The 22,439-nt window shown below is 52.5% G+C and overlaps 1 protein-coding gene across 1 annotated transcript in view; it reads right to left on the reverse strand.

The window, feature by feature from the left end:
* Positions 1-369: 369 nt before the first annotated feature.
* The window catches only part of ST3GAL3 (ST3 beta-galactoside alpha-2,3-sialyltransferase 3), a 382,096-nt gene continuing 360,026 nt past the window's right edge, over positions 370-22,439 (reverse strand). Inside the window, exon 10 of the mRNA XM_038414046.2 lies at positions 370-720. Within this exon, the coding sequence (XP_038269974.1) occupies positions 631-720 (90 nt within the window). The 3' untranslated portion in view covers positions 370-630. The remainder of the gene's footprint in view (positions 721-22,439) is intronic.

Raw genomic sequence — 22,439 nt, forward strand, 5'->3', positions numbered from 1 at the left:
TGGCAGCTGCAGCTTCTATGCAGGAAGCAAGGAAAGTGCAGAAAAACAAACCCATGCTCAGCTCCCACGAGCAGCCCTGGGTGGAGAACAGCGGAAGGCCATTGTCCCTTTCAATGATAGCAGCACCGACAAGCGTCAAGTCATGGATGGAGTTGTTTTCCGAGGCCCAGGAGCTGCAGACTGCATGTGGGGAGGCCGGGCTTCTGCTGGAGGTGGGCACAAGCCAGTCTTTGCTTTGTACCATGATATTATTAGCATGATTCCACAAAGTTTCTTTTAAAAAATATTACTTTGTACATTCAGGTGGTGCTGCCCTCCCGTTTGGCACTCTCTGCTTTGTGTTACTGACCTGTCTTCCTTTCTCTCCTCAGTCTTTTCCAGCTCATTCTAGACACAAAAGTTCTATCTGCAGAGCTGAGGTCAAGACCCTCAGCCCCACACCCAGCCCCATGAGGGATGCAGCAGGTGCAGCACTGGTGCAGACTGGAGATCCGGGAAGTCTCTCCCAGAGCACCTGTGCATTTCTTGTGTTTCCTTTGAGCTGGGATTCCTGTGTGGCTCTCCCACTGCCTGCTCCCTTCGCTGTGTTGTGCGTCTCTTGCCTCCCTCTGATGCCGGGTCTGGGACAACTCAGATTCCACTGGTGAGGTCGGTGATGACTCGGGCTTTCACCAGCTTCCGCAGGAACTCCTTCTCTCGCTGGATGTTGTGCGTCCAGGACTGAAAGGAAGAGACAAGAAGCGAGTCACTCTCCTGCCCAGTGCGTGTTTGTGTGCCCCTGCGCTGGGGGCCTCTAGCAATACAAAGTCCCACGTTCACTCTGCTAGGGAGCCACCTCCCGCCAGCAGCTGCCCTGAGCTCTGCCTCCACAATCTTTTCATGACAGCACCTTCCAATACCAGCTAACAAGGCCTTTCAACCTTCCTCACCGACACTCCGCCATGCCGCGAGCGCATTCCCGATATCCAGCCTGGGAATGAGACCGGGCGGCTCAGCCCCAGTCCCTAAGCAGCCGTCTTCAAGCCAGGGACCTACACCACCGTCATGTAGGCAGCGCAGGTCTCGAGAATTCACAGCCCTTACCCCAGCTCTTGAGCTGGAGGCGCTCCATCCCCAGGGACAGGCCCAATGTTTAAAGCTGGCTGTGCCTCTTCTTAGGGCATTTCCCCTGCCCTAGACCAGAGCGTTTCTCTCTGACAGCAAGGCCCAGGTGTGTGAGAATCCTGAGTGCCCGTCCCGGGGAAAGAATAATGATCATGGCTGCCAGGCCCCGGGCGCGTATCGCTGAACCAGCGCAAGAGCAGCAATGAGATGGGGGCAGGGTGTTGCACACAGGCCGAATGGAGTTGGAGGTGGGCACTGAAGTGGGGACAGGGGGCTCTGGCAGAAGGGAGGTCCCTCAGAACACAGACATCTATCAGGAGCAGGCCCCATGGAAGGCCTTGCAGACAGCCAAATCCCCGTCTCTGACAAGAGCTTTGCAAATCAACAGGCTATTTTAAAGCTAATCCTTCACTTTATAGGCTGCCAGCGCAGAGTGGATGAAACCTGATCCAGGCTTCCTCAAACAGCCGTTCTGCTGCAAGGGCAGGCCCGCCCTCGTCAGGGGCTGTGCAGAAGTCCTGTGGCCATGGGGAATGGGGCAATGCCTGCAGAGAAGAGCTGTTTCTGGCCTGAGTCAGGGACAGGGTGAGCCTGGAATAAAATCAGGATTCCTAGCCACGTCCCCTGCGTCCACACATGCCCCTTAGCCAGAAGAGCCTGCTCCTTACACACTTTGCCAGGTTGGAAGGGCCAGCCATGCATCCTGCATTCCTCTGGGGCTAGCAGGGTGCACAGGACAAGAGCTGAGCTTCTTCTCCCTCTTGTGAGGAAAGGATCCAGCCCAGAGGCCAGCTGAGGGGCCCTTCAGGAAGGGATGGGGGCAGGCACCCTGGGTTTGGTGCTCTCACAAGTGATTTACAGACAGAAGAGCAAGTGTTCTCACACATGCAGAGGAAGGAAGCGTGCCCAGTCTCAGGGCAGTGGTGGCTGCTGCCCTGGGGAGAGCCTCAGGTGAAAGCAACACCTCCCACCCCATCCTCCAAGCCCTCTCTGCTTTGGACTGAGGCTGTCGGCTCTCACCAGTCCTGAGCTTGTGCAGGGTGGCCTGTCTTGGGTGCCACTGCTCTGGGGTGGGGTGTGCTCCAGTTCTCACGGCTGATTTGGATCTTTGGGGGGTAACAATTAGGAATGGCCCAGAATGCCTGCAGGACAGTGACCGATCAAACGAACAATATGTTCTAAGGAACATGCCTTGTAAACTGAAACAGCTTCTCCGAGAACGGAGACGATTGTGGGGTTGTTCATTCCCCCAGAAAGCTCATGGCGTGTGGTGTTGGGATTGCTTGTGTCCTGTCTCCTGGGTCTCCCTCCAGAGAGAATCTGGTTGCCCTGGAGACTCCCCTGGGGTTAACAGCACCACAGAGAAGTTAAGGGAACAGGCTCCTCCCCACACGGGCCCCCCATCAATCCCTCCCAAATCCTTCTCCAAACAATAGCTCCTTCTGCTCCCAGCAAACCTGCCCAGCACTCCAAGAGCAGCCAGGCCGGGGCAAAGCCGTGACCCACACACGCCACAAGGTGCACAGAACTTCACAGTGGACAATTACAGAGTGACCTGCCCATTGGGCTGGAGCCCCCAGCTCCATTTCCCTCCTACAGCCCAGTGCTTCCCTCCCTTCCTACCCCTGCAGTTTCACTGTCAGCCTCTGCAACCCAGGCCATGAAGACAAGGCAGGCAGGGGGGAGACGACAGGTCTCCTGACTCCCAATCCAGTGCTCTAGCTACTAGCTTACACGTCCCCCCACACCCAGCGTTCACGTCCCCTCCTGCATCATAGGGTCCTGCACGCTACAGTCCTTCTGTGCTGCCTTCCTGCTTTCTTGGCCTCTTGAGCCCAGGGCCCGCATCCTGTAATCTTTGCCTGGTTTCCATCCCGCCTGCTGCTTTCTTGGAGGTGGGAAGATGAAGTGGAGCCGTGCCCCAGAATGCAGGGAGCTCAGCAGGTTAATCACACTGAACACTTCTAACGTAGTTATTATTGGCCAGGCAAAGAACCACTCTCTGCTCCTTCCCTGAGCCACAACTGGCGGGAGGATGATGAACGGAGCAGGGCCCAGGGACACCCCCCTGCCCCGTCTCCCTTTCTGGCTCCTGGGGGTTTTGGGAACCAAACTCCTTCCACTGCCCAGTCGGAACGCTCCCTAGAGCCTGGGCAGGAACAGCCCCCCCCCCGACTCACCCTGCCGGCCTGTGCACCTGGGGAAAGGGAGGGCCAAGTCTGGGGCACGAACCCGGGAGGCTAATCAATAGGCTGTCTCTGGGGTAGCACAGACAGGGTTTTCTGACCCCAAAGGTTCTATGATCAGAGAGCAGCTGTGCAGACAAGGGCACCCTGGGGGAGCAGAGGGACCAGCACCTCTCACTGGCACCTTATGCCACGCCAGTCACACCACTATGGACCGGAGCATCTCACTGCAAGGCACTCCTTGGGGCCTGCTGAGGCCTAGGCTCCAACAGCAGAGGTGTCCCCCAGCACGCACCAGGCCCTGCCCCACACTGCAGAGCTCTCTGCCCGTCACCGCAGAGCTCTCTCTGCCCGTCACCGCACAGCTCTCTCTGTCCGTCACTGCACAGCTCTCTCTGCTTGTCACTTAGAGCTCTCTGCCTGTCACTGCACAGCTCTCTCTGCCCGTCACCGCACAGCTCTCTCTGTCCGTCACTGCACAGCTCTCTCTGCCCGTCACCGCACAGCTCTCTCTGCTTGTCACTTAGAGCTCTCTGCCTGTCACCACAGAGCTCCCTCTGCTTGTCACTGCAGAGCTCTCTGCCCATCACTACACAGCTCTCTGCCCGTCACCGCACAGCTCTATCTGCCTGACACTGCAGAGCTCTCTGCCTGTCACTGCACAGCTCTCTCTGCCCGTCACCGCACAGCTCTCTGCCTGTCACTGCAGAGCTCTCTGTCTGTCACTGCACAGCTCTCTGCCCGTCACCGCACAGCTCTATCTGCCTGACACTGCACAGCTCTCTCTGCCCGTCACCGCACAGCTCTCTCTGCCCGTCACTGCACAGCTCTCTCTGCCTGTCACCGCACAGCTCTCTCTGCCTGTCACTTAGAGCTCTCTGCCTGTCACCACACAGCTCTCTGCCTGTCACCGCACAGCTCTCTCTGCCTGTCACTTAGAGCTCTCTGCCCGTCACTGCACAGCTCTCTCTGCCCGTCACTGCACAGCTCTCTCTGCCTGTCACCGCACAGCTCTCTCTGCCCGTTACTTAGAGCTCTCTGCTTGTCACTGCAGAGCTCTCTGCCCGTCACCGCAAAGCTCTATCTGCCTGACACTGCAGAGCTCTCTGCCTGTCACTGCACAGCTCTCTCTGCCCGTCACTGCACAGCTCTCTCTGCCTGTCACCGCACAGCTCTCTCTGCCCGTTACTTAGAGCTCTCTGCTTGTCACTGCAGAGCTCTCTGCCCGTCACCGCACAGCTCTATCTGCCTGACACTGCAGAGCTCTCTGCCTGTCACTGCACAGCTCTCTCTGCCCGTCACCGCACAGCTCTCTGCCCGTCACTGCACAGCTCTCTGCCCGTCACCGCACAGCTCTCTCTGCCCGTCACTGCACAGCTCTCTCTGCCTGTCACTTAGAGCTCTCTGCCTGTCACCGCACAGCTCTCTTTGCCTGTCACCGCACAGCTCTCTCTGCCTGTCACTTAGAGCTCTCTGCCTGTCACCGCACAGCTCTCTCTGCCTGTCACTGTAGAGCTCTCTGCCTGTCACCGCACAGCTCTCTCTGCCTGTCACCGCACAGCTCTCTCTGCCCGTCACTGTAGAGCTCTCTGCCTGTCACCGCACAGCTCTCTCTGCCCGTCACCGCACAGCTCTCTCTGCCTGTCACCGCACAGCTCTCTGCCCGTCACCGCACAGCTCTCTCTGCCCATCACCGCACAGCTCTCTGCCTGTCACTGCACAGCTCTCTCTGCCCGTCACCGCACAGCTCTCTCTGCCTGTCACTTAGAGCTCTCTGCCTGTCACCGCACAGCTCTCTGCCCGTCACTACACAGCTCTCTCTGCCTGTCACCGCACAGCTCTCTCTGCCCGTACTTAGAGTCTCTGCTTGTCACGCAGATCTCTGCCCATCACACAGCTCTGCCGTCACCGCACAGCTCTATCTGCCTGACATGCAGAGCTCTGCCTGTCACTGCACAGTCTCTGCCGTCACTGCACAGCTCTCTGTGCCAGTCACGCACAGCTCTCTGTGCCCGTCACCGCACAGCTCTCTCTGCCTGTCACCGCACAGCTCTCTGCCCGTCACCGCACAGCTCTCTGCCTGTCACTGCACAGCTCTCTCTGCCTGTCACCGCACAGCTCTCTCTGCCTGTCACTTAGAGCTCTCTGCCTGTCACCACACAGCTCTCTGCCTGTCACCGCACAGCTTCTCTGCCTGCACTTAGAGCTCTATGCCGCGCAACAGCTCTCTGCCCGTCACTGACACAGCTCTTCTGCTGCTGTCACGCACAGCTCTCTCTGCCGTTACTTAGAGCTCTTGCTTGTCACTGCAGAGCTCTGCGTCACCGCAAAGTCTATCGCTGACACTGCAGAGCTCTCTGCCTGTCACTGCACAGCTCTCTCTGCCGTCATGCACAGCTCTCTGCCTGTCACGCAACGGTCTCTCTGCCCGTTACTTAGAGCTTTGCTGTCACTGCAGAGCTCTCTGCCCGTCACCGCAAGCTCTATCTGCCGACACTGCAGAGCTCTCTGCCGTCACTGCACAGCTCTCCTGCGTCACCGCACAGCTCTATGCCCGTCACTGCACCAGCTCTCTGCCCGTCACCGCACAGCTCTCTGCCGTCACTGCACAGCTCTCTTCTTCACTTAGAGCTCTGCCTGTCACGCAAAGCTCTCTTTGCTGTCACCGCACAGCTCTCTCTGCCTGTCACTTAGAGCTCCGCTGTCACGCACGCTCTCTCTGCCTGTCACTGTAGAGCTCTCTGCCTGTCACCGCACAGCTCTCTCTGCCTGTCACCGCACAGCTCTCTGCCCGTCACTGTAGAGCTCTCTGCCTGTCACCGCACAGCTCTCTCTGCCCGTCACCGCACAGCTCTCTCTGCCTGTCACCGCACAGCTCTCTGCCCGTCACCGCACAGCTCTCTCTGCCCATCACCGCACAGCTCTCTGCCTGTCACTGCACAGCTCTCTCTGCCCGTCACCGCACAGCTCTCTCTGCCTGTCACTTAGAGCTCTCTGCCTGTCACCGCACAGCTCTCTCTGCCCGTCACTGCACAGCTCTCTCTGCCTGTCACCGCACAGCTCTCTCTGCCCGTTACTTAGAGCTCTCTGCTTGTCACTGCAGAGCTCTCTGCCCATCACTACACAGCTCTCTGCCCGTCACCGCACAGCTCTATCTGCCTGACACTGCAGAGCTCTCTGCTGTCACTGCACAGCTCTGCCCGTCACTGCACAGCTCTCTGTGCCCGTCACTGAAAGCTCTCTGTGCCCGTCACGCACAGCTCTCTATGCCTGTACCGCACAGCTCTCTGCCCGTCACCGCACAGCTCTTGCCTGTCACTGCACAGCTCTCTCTGCCGTCACTGCACGCTCTCTGCCGTCACCGCACAGCTCTCTTGCCCGTCAACTGCCAGCTCTCTGTCCGTCACTGCACAGCTCTCTCTCGCTGTCACCGCACAGCTATCTCTGCCTGTCATAGAGCTCTTGCCTGTCACCACAGAGCGCCCTCTGCTGTCACTGTAGAGCTCTCTGCTGTCACGCCGCTCTCTCTGCCGTTACTTAGAGCTCTCTGCCCATACACAGCTCTCTGCGTCACCGCACAGCTCTATATGCTGACACTGCAGAGCTCTCTGCCTGTCACGCACAGCTCTCTCGGCCTGTCACCGCACAGTCTCTCTGCTGTCACCGCACAGCTCTCTCTGCCCGTCAACTGCACAGCTCTCTGACGTCACTACACAGCTCTATGCCCCACCGCACAGCTCTCCTGCCTGTCAAGCACAGCTTCTTTGCCCGTCATGCACGCTCTCTGCTGTCACGCAAGCTATTTGCCTGACACTGCACAGCTCTCTGCCCGTCACTGCACAGCTCTTGCCTGTCAACTGCACAGCTCTCCTCTGCCGTCACGCCAAGCTCTGCCGTCATGCACAGCCTCTTGCGTCACCGTGTAGAGCTCTCTGCCTGTCCCAGCACAGCTCTGCGTCACCGTAAACAGCGATCGGCCTCACGCACAGATCTCTCTGCCCGTCACTGCACAGCTCTCTGCCCGTCACGCACAGCTACTGCCTGTCACTGCAGAGCTCTCGGTCGTCATGCACAGCTCTTGCCCGTCACCGCACAGCTACTCTGCCCGTCACCGCACGCTCTATCGCTGACATGCACAGCTCTCTATGCCCGTCACCGCACAGCTCTCTCTGCCCGTCACTGCACAGCTCTCTCTGCCTGTCACGCACTCTCTCTCTGCTGTCAATTAGGAGCTCTCTGCCTGTCACCACACAGCTCTCTGCCTGTCACGCACAGCTCTCTCGCCTGTCCTTAGAGCTCTCTGCCCGTCAGCACAGTCTCTCTGCTGTCAACTGCACAGCTGACTCTGTCTGTCAGGACCAAGCTCTCTGCCATCACCGCACAGTCTCTGCCCGTCACCGCACAGCTATATGCTGACACTGCAGAGCTCTCGCCCGTCACTGCACAGCTCTCTCTGACGTCACTGCACAGCTCTCTCTGTGTCACCGCACAGCTCTCTCTGACCGTTACTTAGAGCTCTCTGTTGTCACTGCAGAGCTCTTGCCGTCACGCAAAGCTCTATCTGCCTGACACTGCAGAGCTCTTGCTGTACTATGCACAGCTCTCTCATGGCCCGTCATGCACAGCTCTCTCTGCCTGCACCGCACAGCTTCTTGCCGTTACTTAGAGCTCTATGCTTGTCACTGCAGAGCTCTCTGCCGTCACCGCACAGCTATCATGACTGACACCTGACAGAGCTCTTGCCTGTCACTGCACAGCTCTCTGCGCCTCACCGCACAGCCTCTGCCCGTCACTGCACAGCTATCTGCCCGTCACCGCAAGCGCATATTGCCCGTCAACTGCACAGCTCTCCTGAATTCACTTAGAGCTCTCTGCCGTCACCGCACAGCTCTCTTTGCCTGTCACGCACAGCTCTCTCTGCTGTCATTAGAGCTCTTGCTGTCACCGCACAGCTCTCTGCTGGTCACTGTAGAGCTCTTGCCTGTCACCGCACAGCTCTCTCTGCCGTCACCGCACAGCTCTCTCTGCCCTCACTGTAGAGCTCTCTGCCTGTCACCGCACAGCTCTTCTCTGCCCGTACCGCAAGCTCTCTCTGCCTGTCACCGCACAGCTCTCTGCCGTCACCGCTCTCTCTCCGTCACATACAGCTCTCTGCCTGTCACTGCCAAAGCTCTCGCTGCCCGTCACGCAGCTCTCTCTGCATGTCCTTAGAGCTCTGGCCTGTCACCGCACAGCTCTCTCTGCCCGTCACTGCACAGCTCTCTCTGCCTGTCACCGCACAGCTCTCTCTGCCCGTTACTTAGAGCTCTCTGCTTGTCACTGCAGAGCTCTCTGCCCATCACTACACAGCTCTCTGCCCGTCACCGTACAGCTCTATCTGCCTGACACTGCAGAGCTCTCTGCCTGTCACTGCACAGCTCTCTGCCCGTCACTGCACAGCTCTCTGTGCCCGTCACTGCACAGCTCTCTGTGCCCGTCACCGCACAGCTCTCTCTGCCTGTCACCGCACAGCTCTCTGCCCGTCACCGCACAGCTCTCTGCCTGTCACTGCACAGCTCTCTCTGCCCGTCACTGCACAGCTCTCTGCCCGTCACCGCACAGCTCTCTCTGCCCGTCACTGCACAGCTCTCTCTGTCCGTCACTGCACAGCTCTCTCTGCCTGTCACCGCACAGCTCTCTCTGCCTGTCACTTAGAGCTCTCTGCCTGTCACCACAGAGCTCCCTCTGCCTGTCACTGTAGAGCTCTCTGCCTGTCACCGCACAGCTCTCTCTGCCCGTTACTTAGAGCTCTCTGCCCATCACTACACAGCTCTCTGCCCGTCACCGCACAGCTCTATCTGCCTGACACTGCAGAGCTCTCTGCCTGTCACCGCACAGCTCTCTCTGCCTGTCACCGCACAGCTCTCTCTGCCTGTCACCGCACAGCTCTCTCTGCCTGTCACCGCACAGCTCTCTGCCCGTCACCGCACAGCTCTCTGCCCGTCACCGCACAGCTCTCTCTGCCCGTCACTGCACAGCTCTCTCTGCCTGTCACCGCACAGCTCTCTGCCCGTCACTGTAGAGCTCTCTGCCCGTCACCGCACAGCTCTCTGCCCGTCACCGCACAGCTCTCTCTGCCCGTCACTTAGAGCTCTCTGCCTGTCACTGCAGAGCTCTCTGCCCATCACTACACAGCTCTCTCTGCCTGTCACCACACAGCTCTATCTGCCCGTTACTGCACAGCTCTCTGCCTGTCACTGCACAGCTCTCTCTGCCCACGCAGGCCTGCTCCTGAGGCACGTGTGTGGATTTTTGCACTTGGCAGCTGCAGCTCTTGTGCCAAGACCTGCGGTTCAGTTCCACCCTATCCAGCTGGGGATTGACACATCCTTTATTCCCTTTCCCAAAGCCGCTGTCACAACCGCAGCAACTGCCCCTGGGGGCGGGCTCAGCAGCAGGGCCCAGGCCTGACGAGCACCGATGAAAAGGAAGTGGCGTGTGGCAGAGGACATTACCGTCATGGGCCGGGTGCGACTGTACTGTCTCTGGGGCAGGGAAATCCGAGCCGTGGCCTCACAAGCGAGCCCTTTACAATATGTCTGCCATTGAGCTAAGTGCTACCATGTGCAGCTATGGGGGTTCCTTGCTCGTCTTCACAGGGTAGGATGCCCTGCCCATTGGGGTGCAGCTGTTATGATGCACCCTGCCTGCCCCTCCCCCCCAGCACAGGTACAGCTCATGTGGAGCTTCTTCGGAGCTTCCTGACTTTATGCAATAATCCTCGCAAAATACCCCCCCCACCCATTGGCAGGCACCCACAGCCCACTGCCCGGCACCAGGAACAGACACCCCCTCCCCGCCCTGCTCCTCCCCAGAGGCAGACACTCACAGCCCCCTCCCCAGCACCAGGGCAGACACCCACTCCCCCTTCCCCACTACCGTTGTATCCTACTGTTTGAAGAGGAAAAACTGAAATGCAAGATGCCCTTAAGAATCAAAGCCCCCTGAGACCCTAGTTGAGGTAGAGAGATCAGAGTCTTCCGGGAAAGCCTGTAGGGCCTCGGCATCACAGCACATGAGGCCCTACAACAGCAGCAAGACGGCATGCGGCAGTAAATGGGTCACTAAAAGCTGCTCCGACTGTGAGGAACTGAGCTAGCTGACACTGTGCTGACATCGACTCTGCAGTAAGTGTGGACTGGGGCAAGCTGCGGTCAGTCTCCTGCCAGCTATTCCTAGCTCTCTTACACACGGTTCTGACTTACAGTGCTTCACACAAGCAGCAGATATTTTTACAGCTGGGGACAGTGAGGGACAGAGGAGGGAAGTGACCTGCTCACCCAGCTGGCCCACGGCAGAGCCAGGAGCAGAAGCTGGTTCCTAAAACCCAGGCCAGTGCTCTGTCCACAGGGTCACACAGGCTCTAATGCAGAGCTCAGAACAGCAGTAACAATGTATGTGCAATAATCTCCCTGGCGTTACCTCTCTCACAGCATCGTGGTCTCCCATAGAAAGCAGGCCTTGTGTGGTATCAGGGGAAAGGTCATGATCTGCTGGAAGTCATGTCTCTGTCCATAGATGTGTATCATTGATGCAGAGGAAGTTATGAGATGCGTGTTGTATGGTAGTCCCTAAAACATGCTGTAAGTTGGGGAATCAGCCAGATATTAGCTCCCCAGAGGCAACAGCAAGGAAAGTCACCAACGCCTGGGTGGGTGTAAAACAACCATCAACAGCCATTGTCCAGCAAGGGAGCTACAGTGCAATGACTCGCCTGCATGAGGCCACAACAGGGGAATTGCTCAACCTCACCTGGAAATTCAGCAATGCCCATCAGACATGCCTGGACTTGTGTTCTCCAAGCACATGGGACTGAGGGTATAAAACTGAACACAGGGGGCCCAGGCTGGGCCTTTCTCTTGCGCCCACCTATGCTGCAAGCAACAAAGACACTGAAGACTTGAGACTCCAACAGAGAAGACTGGCCCAGATTTCAAGGATAAAATTTGTATACTATGAACTGCAGTATCCAATGGGGTGAGAAAAGCTCCTTAATCTAGATGTTGCCCAGTCTAATAGGGTTGAGAGTTTAGACTGAGTGCTTATATTTTATTTTATTTTGGTAACTAATTCTGACTTTTTGCCTATCACTTATAGTCACTTAAAATATATCTTTTGTGATCAATAAATTTGTTTAACTGTTTATCTTTACCAGTGAGTTTGCCTGAAGTGTTTGGTAAATCTGCTCAGATTTTGCAAATGCTGGTGTATGTCCACTTTCCACTGATGAAGGGTGAACCAATTAATAAAGTTGCACTGCTCAAAACAAGCAGTGCAAGATGGTATATTCCTGAGGTGCAAGGCTGGGAGCTGGGAGGGATGTAGGTCTGATGCCTTTCTTTGGGTGATTCATGAGTGGCTCTGGGAGCATTCATGCAATCTAGCTGGGTGTGGGGCTCCACATGTGGTTGTGCTGAGTGATCACAGTGCCTGGAGGGGTTTGCTGCTTGTTACTAGCAAGGCATTGTGAGACACAGCCCAGACTGGAGAGAGTTAAGCGGGTACAGCAGTCCCACGGTCCCCAGGCTGCACCCCAGGGAACCCGTTACACCAGGAAACTGGACTGGTCTGGCAAAGCCAGGCTTTGTGCCAAGTGCCACTTCCCATCAGTCTCTGAAGCAATGTGCTCTGCTTCTCACCCTGCCCCGATGCTGTCCTGTGGAAGCCTTCTCATGAGCGACAAGATATATTGCAAGCGAGACAGATCTGGGATCCTCACTGCTGCCAGGCTGGGTTTGATGGGTTAAACAGATCTGATGCCTTGTGGAGCCCTGGTGCCTTTCCCCCTCTGCTGTGTTTTACATAAAGCAGCATCCACTGGGGACATCAAAAACACAGCAACCAGCACAAGCAAAAGAGCTCAGACCCTGCCAACTACTGACCTCAGACAGCATGTGCCAGCTTGGATGCTCCCTCTCTTGGTGCTATAGGGCACCCTAGAGCTGTGGAGCAATTACACTGGACAATACCAGTCATGACACTGGTCATGCCAGGGATTCTTAGTTCCAATCCCATTGCCCAGGACAGAAGAAGTTTTGCCACAGTAAGTCAGGGATTGCTTGCTTTCATTTCTTTACAGTCATCAGTCCAGGAAGGGGAGGAGGGACTGCAATAGCATGGTGAACACAAGCGTAGAGAGATGCCAGGACAGGCAGAAGGACAGAGACACCCCAACTCACAGATCCCTGAACAATTCCTGAGCTTTCACTGTGGGAACAGTGGCCGTTAAATGTCCCTGATAAGGAAAGTGGTAGAAATTAGGGATGGACAAAATCTATGAGATCCCGTGCAAGTCCATCTCCTGGTGGGTCTGTGCATCTCACTCACCCAGGCATTGGTCAGTCTAATTTAAATGCCTCTAGAGATTTTCTCTCTGCTCAGCTGCATCCCATATTCCCTCGTTAGAGCCCCTTGTACCATGAAATTCCTCCCCCATCTTGGTATCTTTGTCCTGTCTGATGGCAGCACTGAGGGGGAGGGAGGAGAACATGCAGCTCAGCTAGATCAGTACAGATTTGGTTCACCCTTCCTCCCAAGCAGTAGCTGGGTAAGATAAAATGGATCCTGGATTCAACATCCCAAGAAATCTCTTCTGCCAGGGATAAGAACTCACAGTAAAAGATCTCTCATTCGAAGGACTCCCATTATTCTCTTGTTTGCAGTTGTGTTGCCAGAGGCTTTCATTTCTCTTATCCCAACGTCTTTAACTCAGCAGTTCACACTGTGTACATTCGATTCATTCTTGTGCTAGGCAGCTACTGTTCACTCCCTGGGTGTCTCTACAAGCGTATTTCTGTCCTACGCATACTAACAGAGCCTGAGGCCTCCATCTAATCAAGAGGACGGTAGAGTCAAACAGGTGGCTTTAACCAAAGCTAAAATTAGACAAACTCATCAGTCATCATGGCACAAAACGGACCGTCCTTTCGGAAGTCCCCGGTCCCAAACCCTACGCCCCCTCTGACGCTGACCACCATTTCTTGCATGCCAGTGACAATCCATCAGCCAGGCTCGAATGGCAATATTCTCAGTCCATACATCACCAGGCTAGACATCTACACTGTATTCAAAGGAGTTTTGTTCTTGCCTGCTGCTGAACCCTTTGGATACCCAGATGCCTGCAGCAGCCCCCCAAGCTACGTTTGCTGATTTAAAACACTGTGGACGGATGGTAACACAGAGTTATTGTTTGCCCCTTTAAAGACAAAGGCAATGTTACATTATGGATTCATTGGAGAGGTAGCTACTGGCTGCATGAGACAGAGCAAGTTGAGTGTCACCCGCACATGGACAGCTCTGCACCCAGGGCTAACAAGAAAGCGCCTTGACAGCTCAGAGGCGAGCAGAGCCCTTGCCCGCTTATCTTGGCCAGGGGAGAATGAGGTCACGGAAGGGCAGCGCCCTCTACACCCCCCAGGTCTGGATGGGAGCATGTCAACAACATCCCATGTCCAGCTGCATCAAAGGCATCGGATAGTTTGAATGATGTTAGCGTGGGCACTTGCTCTACTGCAGAGCTGGAGATCAGTGATCAGCATCACCAGTGCAGGCTTCAGGACAAAACCAGATGGGATCAGATTGACAGGGGCGACCATGTACTGCCCATTTTTACCAATTTTAGTAGAATGAAGTGTTTTCTTTTTACCAACTCCTGTAGAGCCCTAGTGGGCCCTTCTGCTGAGAAGGCCTAACTCCTCCCCCTTGACACCCTGGTCCGCGATTCTGTACTTAAATGAATCTCCTGCTGGAAAATATCAGTATTTTGTATATCCTAAGGGGGAAAGTCACCCCTGCCCAGAGGGGCCAAGCCACAGTCTCTGTACCACGACCTCATAGTCTGGGCCCTGGCCTGCTTTTGTGCACAGGGTTGAATTTCACCTTATACTGCCCCATTGGTTTACTCACACCTCATGTTCCATGAACACATTTTTACTGTTTCAGTGGCTGTCATTTGTCCACCCTGAATTCATTTCTCCATGAAGCAGAGGAGTCTTTTGGTAACACGATAGCAACGAAACCCTTGGCTATAATTCTTACTATTGTGTTCTTGGTTTGAATGGCCAGTTTTACACTTTTACAATTGTTTCCCTCTTCCTCTCCTCCAGCCTCATTCTTCCCTATCTGTGTATTTCCTGGGAATGTTCAGTCTCCCCTGCCCTTTATTAGTAAAAATGGTCTGTGAGATTAAATATACATTCATGGGGCATTTTGGGAGAAAGGGTGGGAACCCTGAGCAGGCCTGAACAGAAAGTAAAAATATGAGCTACTGCAAACTATGCTAATATTCAGCGCCAATGAGCTGATCACCATGAAGGCAGAACAAGTAAGAAACCCGCACCCTGGCAAGGGGCCATGGATTGCATCTCTGTTCTGCACAGCACTCACAGAGGCAGCTGAGGGTCAAAAGTTGCTAGAAAGTTATTGGAAACAAACAAAAAAAATTTGTTCACTAAGAGATGAGCTGCTCTGGGCTTCTGTGTTTTGTAAGAATTAATAGAGGGAGACAGAACGTAAAAATCAGAACCTGAGATATGCTGTCAGTAAGATTTACAGGTCAATGCATGATCTACTGGGAACAAGCTCCGTGGGTATCAATAGGTGAGAGGTATGTAAATCCAAAATTATCAAACTGATACACTTATAGGCCACAGCTCCCAAGGGTGTAATCCATTGTCCAGAATGTATCCCTCCCTTTCCCCCAACTTCTTCCACCAGGGCGCAGGATTTGTCTCCTCCCCATTAAAACCTTCTGAAGTAGCAGCAGGTCCAGCTCCTCAGCTCTGCTGACCACCTGGGATCAGCTGGTGACACCCATCCAGAGGTTCTGTGCCTCCCTCCTTCCTCCAGCTCCCACCAAGTGGAGGTGCACACAAATCCTGTACAGGGAACCGCTGCAGGATATTCCACATGAAGAGGGGTCCCCCCGCAGGGCCCTCCCTCACAACATGCATCTCCCTGCATTCTCCACAGTCTGGAGACAGCATGCTGGAGGTGACTTCTCCGTAGGCAGGGGAGATGGGTACACAGGATCTCCTACACACACAGATCCCCAGGGCACCGCTCACCTCAGAGTACAATTCAGACCAGTGAGTTCCTGTTTGACAAGCTTAGAACAGAAGCCCCAGGGGCTATGTCTATGTCCGCACAGTGACTCTGTTCAGCAGTGTCCACGTCTTGCAATAGCTGCCATTAACAGAGATTGTATTACCAGAATGGGACCAGCTGGTCTGTTGTGCAGTTTGTTGGAAAAGAAGAACCAAAAATAACTGCTAAGCCTAGTTGTAGCTGAGCTGCTGTTTATTCTGTGTGGCTTTGTTCATTTGTTATTCCCTGAAGGCTGAAAAAGTCCTTTAAGCAATTATGGCTGAGACATGGTTGAGAACTGACATTTGCTTAACCAGGACGGCATATTGTTCTAAATCAAGCTGTGAAAATTGGGGGCATTTCCCAGTACCCCAGACAGTAGAAGTCTCTCATTAAACGATAACCGGAGCAAGAGCATCTTTAGGGACATTTATTAGTTTTCTGAGACAGTCTAGTTTCTCCTGCTTTCAGTGTTGGAAGATGATTGTTTGCTAAGGCTCAGCTGGATCACTACCAAGATGAGTTTATTAGTTACATTTTTTTAATCATTTAAAAATATTTGGATATGAAATGAAATCAAAATAATCCAGCTCTTTTATAATGGGATGAAAATGCTTCAGATTGGTCACTGGGCTGAGCCGAGGGAAAGAACATCCCCGAGGTGTGAAGATATTGGATGAGGAGGAGAGTGGAACCGGTGGGGGTCTCTGGGAAGAAATGCACGGGGATTGAAGGAGGGAATCCTGGCTTTTAAGGGGATGTTAATAGGGTAAGGCCAGGTCCTTCAATATTGGGCAGGTCACCAAAACCTTCTATCTGACACCTTGCTGACTTCCCCCCCAACAGGGTATCTTCTTATTCAAAAATGCATCGTCTGGTCTCATGCAGAAAGCAGAGATGCACGACACCGTTATGGTGCCATCCTGTTGCTTACTGCAGTAGCAGTGTGGGATGAGAAAGTTGCAGAGGAAAAAAAGTCTAGAATGAGACAACCCTGTCTAGAGCTCGGGAGCGCTGCAAACAAGGTTTGCTGAAAGCCTGCAAGCCATTCCAAACAACATGGACCCAAAGTCCTAGCCAGAGCTGTTAGCAAAAGAAATTGTGTTGGAAACATGAGCCCCCTGGATGGTGCTGCAGGTAAAGCTCACACAGATCATACACAACCCTCCATGTCACCCCCAGGAGGACACACTGCCAAGCAGCACCACAATTGTGCGAAGGCCTTGGCTGCAAGGGACACCTTTGCATGGGACACACTCTGGTGGAGACCTGGCTGTCCCCCAGCAGGAGTTTAGATGGACAGCTGAGCAGCAGCAGACTTTCACCCTGAAGTTTCTCATACATGATCACATTTCCTTGTGAACTGAAGTGAATTCCACAGTCATCCTCTCTTGCCTGCTGGAGAACTATGCAGCCCCTGAGACGTCATTAACCAGAAGGCCATGCTCTGCTAGAGTTACCAGCAGCACTGGTGCTACACAAGAAGCAACCATGAAACTAATCATCAGAAATATTCAAGACCACCAGAAACACTGTGGAGATGGCTGGCCCTGGCTTCACCCTCCTTTAAAGCATGCCTACCAGCACAAAAGGGACTAGGAAAAACAGCCCTTTCTTGGCAGATCCTCAGCTGGGCTAACCAGCCTCAGCTCCATTAAAGTCAATCTGCTCCCCGCCCCATGAGGAGGGAAGCAAGCTCACCTAGGAGGAAACTCTCTGATGAAAATTAATTCCCAGGCCTTCAGGAGTTCTCACAAGCTATCCCTAGTGTTCTGCTCCACAGGGATCCTTGCTGGGCAGCTAAACTGTCCTAAGAGGCACAAAAGGAATGGGTTCAATGGTTCCAAACCAGACTTCTGCCCACAGGAACACACACAGAGCTCTCCGATGGCCAAGTAACCACAGCTTTCAAGTGTCCTCAGCCGTTCTTCCTGGTGGCAGGGCTTGCAGTGTTCGTACAGCCATACAGGACACTGGAGGACATGATGCAGGGAGAAGCCTGGTGCACACAGATAATGGTGCCTCCCTGGACATCGAGGGACCATGACACATTGTCCCTTGAGGAAAGCAGAGACCAAGCAAGTGTACACACTTGTTCAGACTGTGCTTCACCTCTTCTGCACAGCTTCATGTCACTCAGCATTTCTACAGTGAAAAATTATCCCCCACCCAGCAGTGAGCCAACGAGTGTGTTTCACTGGCCTTTTTGTGTAATCAGAACCAATTCCTTAGAGATGAGTCACAGGGCTTTCAGGGGTGTCCACGGAGATGTCAACTAGGCATCTCATGTAAATCAGTGACACACCTTGTGGTTGGGAAACACACACTGTAGCCTGCAGGCTTGTTCCCTTCCAGACACAGCACAATGAACAGTCAGTTTGATGGACATTCCCAAGGAGATTCTCTCTCTCTCACACACACACACAGAGACGGGAGAAAGTTTGTATTTACGTTCTCTGTAAGAACAACAGTGGTTTCGGGGAGGAGCTCTCACATCTTTCTGCAGCTACTAACTGGCGCTTACACACTGTAAAGGTTTCACAGTCTTTTACGCTGGAAGAGATCTCCAATGGGGGCTGTCCCAGGCCAGCTCCCCACACCAGGGCCAAGCCCATCATAGGGGATCCAGGCCATCCTCTGACATCCCCCACAGCTTTGAATCAGATTTCACTGGCACATTGTTCACTGCACCCTCACAATTGTTATGGACTATTCAGAATAGCACTAGGCCCAGAACAGAACCTGGCAGGAACCCTGGAACGGGGCTGCCACCCACTCACCGCACGCCGCCTTGTGTCTGGAAATGCCGCTATCCCTTGCTGCTTGTTGGTCACTGTGTAAGAGCCCCTCTTCTGGTAACTTGGCCCTCTGACTCCCCATAGAGTCCAGCCTTCTGGGGTTACAATGTCCACCAGGCAACTGTCCAAATGCTGGTTCCAGAGGGTGTTCAGCCCCTCCTGGGGCTCTGTGCCACTCTACCGGCCCACCCGCTACACCAGGTTCCAGCCCAGGGATCTAGAACCAGCAAGCTAGGTCTGCTCAGGCCCAGCCCCTGTTTCCCCGGGCTCCTTCCAACCAAGCCTCTCTATCTTCTCTCGCCGTGTTCTGGGTTTACCACAGGAGCCAACTCTATTCCCTGTGGCTGCTTCAGCCCCTCTAGCTCCTTGCCAGACTCCTTTCTCCAGGACAGCTCTCAGGGCTCACTCTCTCCCAGACTTACTCCTCGTCCCTGATGACCTCCTTCATCCCAGGGACTGACTGCAGCCTCCTTCCTTTCTGCTCCCAGCTCCCGGGCTTATATGCTGGCCCAGCCTTGCCCCATCTGAGCGTCCTTTTCAGGTAACCCGGTCTTCCCTCTCAAAGGCCTCCATTAACCCCGTGATGGCTGATGAAAGGTGCATACCCCATCACAACCCCACCTCCAATATCTCCCCACAACTCAATATTACACCAAAGGGGTCCTTGTCGAGCCACATGCAGTCTCAGTTGTTAGTAGTATTTAGCCCTCCCTTAGTGCTTTTCATTTTCAGCTCTTAAAGCTCTTTGAAAGAGAGGGAAACTGAGGCACAGCAAATTGTTCCAGGTTGTATGGCAAGTTTGTGGCAGAGCAAAGCAAGAAGCCAGGTCTCCTGACTGCAGTCCCATGTCTTATCAATCCTGACTTCTTTTCCATGGCCTCCTGGCAGAGAAAGGAGGGACAGGAAATTGTCCCTAGACTCGTTTAATCCTGGGCTTTATGGCTCTGCCTTATGCACAACTCAGAGGAATTCAAGTTTCACTGGTTCACGCCACCCAGTTCTGTCATGCAGAGTATCAGCCAGCATGGCTACTTCAGCACCACTGGGGTCAGCCCCAGGCTCTCTGGAGAGCCCGTTTTAGAGACACTCTCAGCCCAAGTCAGTCCAGAACAAACTGTGAAGGCTCTTCTCTGTGACATGCTGATAGTCCTGTAGAACGGACCTGACACTCTCGCCAGTGTGCCTCAATGTTAACCCATGGCTACACTCAGCTGTATTCTAAGAGCAACACACAAAGTCCCTCCCCTGCTCCCTACACTAGATTCCCTCCCATTTCTGCAGATCTCTGTCAAACTAAAAAGAGTTAGTATACAAATGGCTTCAATACAGCAACCTGCATGAATGGCTCCTCCGGGCATGTGATGGGCTGGGACACAGGGGCAGTATTGGAAGGGCTGGGCCAACAGAGGCCCACTGGCAGAGATGAAGTAAGTGCACTTGATGCTCTAGGTCTGTGGGATGAAGCCTCCATGGGGACACAGTCCTACCACAGTAACTATTGCAGAGACAAGTCTCACTAGGACCTCAGCTTGGGCTGTTAGTGCTAAGAGCAGCATTTTGCACAGGCTACCAACATGGGAGGTTGGGGAAAGCCTTCTGGTTGCAAACAACATATTGGTATCTTCTCTGAGTGCCGTCTTCACCCGACATCTACTATTCAGGTTTGGTCAAACCTACGCCTGTGAGTTCTTTGAGAGATGCTGCAGCAGGCTCAATCCAGGCAACTGTCCCCTTCATCATCCAATGTTCTCCCCAGGTGACTAACAGGCACCAGCTACCATGACTATTAACATGAGAGGAAGAAATGCAATCCACCCACCTCTCTTCAGATTCCACAATATCACAAACAATTTGTCATGGGGGCAGGCAATGAGGCTCGGTGGGGCATCAATTATTGATAGCTGGGAGCAGATGGCTTTTCTTGTAGCAAGGAACTGAAATGTAAGAGGAACCTGTGTGTGAGGTGAGGATTAGACTGGCAGCCATATATCGAATAACCACACTTCAAACTGAACAGGACCCTGTCTACAAAGATCAAATGTGAGCAGCTCATGGTCCTTCAGGGCTCTCACCAACAGCCCCAGCTTTGGAAACAAATCAAAAGAAAAAAGGGGATTCCTTTTGCTTTGATTAGTGACGAAATTACGAGGCAACAGGTGTCAAACAAATTAATTGCGATTAATTGCACGATTAAACAATAATAGAATATCATTTATTTAAATATTTTTGGATGTTTTCTACATTTTCAAATATATTGATTTTAATTACAATACACAATACAAAGTATACAGAGCTCACTTTATATTTATTTTTGATTACAAGTATTTGCACTGTAAAAAAACAGAAATAGTATATTTCAATTCACCTAATACAAGTACTGTAGTGCAATCTCTTTATCGTGAAAGTTGAACTTACAAATGTAGAATTATGTACAAAAAAACTGCATTCAAAATTAAAACAATGTAAAATTTTGGAGCCTGCAAGTCCACTCAGTCCTACTTCTTGTTCAGCCAATCGCTCAGACAAACAAGTTTGTTTACATCTGCAGGGGATAATGCTGCCTGCTTCTTGTTTACAATGTCACCTTAAAGTGAGAACAGGCGTTCTCATGGCACTATTGTAGCCGGCATTGCAAGATATTTACTTGCCAGATGCACTAAAGATTCATATGTCCTTTCATGCTTCAACCACCGTTCCAGGGGACATGTGTCCATGCTGATGACGGGTTCTGCTCGACAAGAATCCAAAGCAGAGCACATGTTCATTTTCATTATCTGAGTCATATGCCACCAGCACAAGGTTAATTTTTTTTTTTTGGTGGTTCGGGTTCTGTAGTTTCTGCATTGGAGTGTAGCTCTTTTAAGACTTCTGAAAGCATGCTCCACACCTTGTCCCTCTGATTTTGGAAGGCACTTCAGATTCTTAAACCTTGGGTTGAGTGCTGTATATATCCTTAGAAATCTCACATTGGTACCTTCTTTGATTTTGTCAAATCTGCCGTGAAAGTGTTCTTAAAATGAACAACATGTACTGGGTCATCATCCAAGACTGCTATAACATGAAATATATGGCAGAATGCAGGTAAACAGAGCAGGGGACATACAATTCTCCCCCAAGGAGTTCAGTCACAAATTTAATTAACACATTTTTTTTTAACGAGCATCATCAGCATAGAAGCATATCCCCTGGAATGGTGGCCAAAGCACGAGGGGCATACGAATGTTTAGCATATCTGGCACGTAAATACCTTGCAATGCTGGCTACAAAAGTGCCATGCGAACGCCTGTTCTCACTTTCAGGTGACATTGTCAATAAGGAGCGGTCAGCAGTATCTCCCGCAAATGTAAACAAACTTGTTTGTCTTAGCAACTGGCTGAAGAAGAAGTAAGACTGAGTGGACTTGTAGGCTCTGAAGTTTTACATTGTTTTGTTTTTGAGTGCAGTTATATAGCAAAACAAGATGTACATTTATAAATTGCACTTTCACAGCAAAGAGATTGCACTACAGTACTTATATGAGGTGAACTGAAAAATACTATTTCTTTTGTTTATAATTTTTACAGTGCAAATATTTGTAATAAAAAATAATATACACTTTGATTTCAGTTACAACACAGAATAGAACATATATAAAAATGTAGAAAAACAACCAAAATAGTTAATAAATTTCAATTGGTAGTCTATTGTTTAACAGCGCAATTAAAACTGCGATTAATAGCGATTAATTTTTTAATTGCAATTAATTTTTTTGAGTTAATCACTTGAGTTAACTGTGATTAATTGACAGCCCTAAAATGAAGTATTTCTTCACACAACACACAGCCAACCTGTGCAACTCTTTGACAGGGGATGCCTTGAAGGCCAAAACTATAACTGGATTCAACAGAGAATTAGACAAGGTCATTCAATAGCTATTAGCCAAGACGGTCAGAAATGCAACCCCATGCTCAGGGTGTCCCTAAATCTCTGCCTGTCAGATGCTGGGAGTGGATGACAGAGGATGGATCATTTGATGATTGCTCTGTTCTATTCATTCCATTTGAAGTATCTGGCATTGGTCACTGTCGGAAAACAGGATACTAGGATAGAGGGACCTTTGGTCTGACCCAGAATGGCCGTTCTTATGTTCTTATGTCAAGAGCTTCCAGCTCTCCCTCACCTTTGTACAGAGTATCTTGGACAGACTCACAGATAGCTTCTCAGTGAGCAGAGGAGTGTAAATCCGAGG

The sequence above is a fragment of the Dermochelys coriacea genome, chromosome 8 (genome assembly GCF_009764565.3).
Source record: "Dermochelys coriacea isolate rDerCor1 chromosome 8, rDerCor1.pri.v4, whole genome shotgun sequence".
Taxonomy (NCBI): domain Eukaryota; kingdom Metazoa; phylum Chordata; order Testudines; family Dermochelyidae; genus Dermochelys; species Dermochelys coriacea.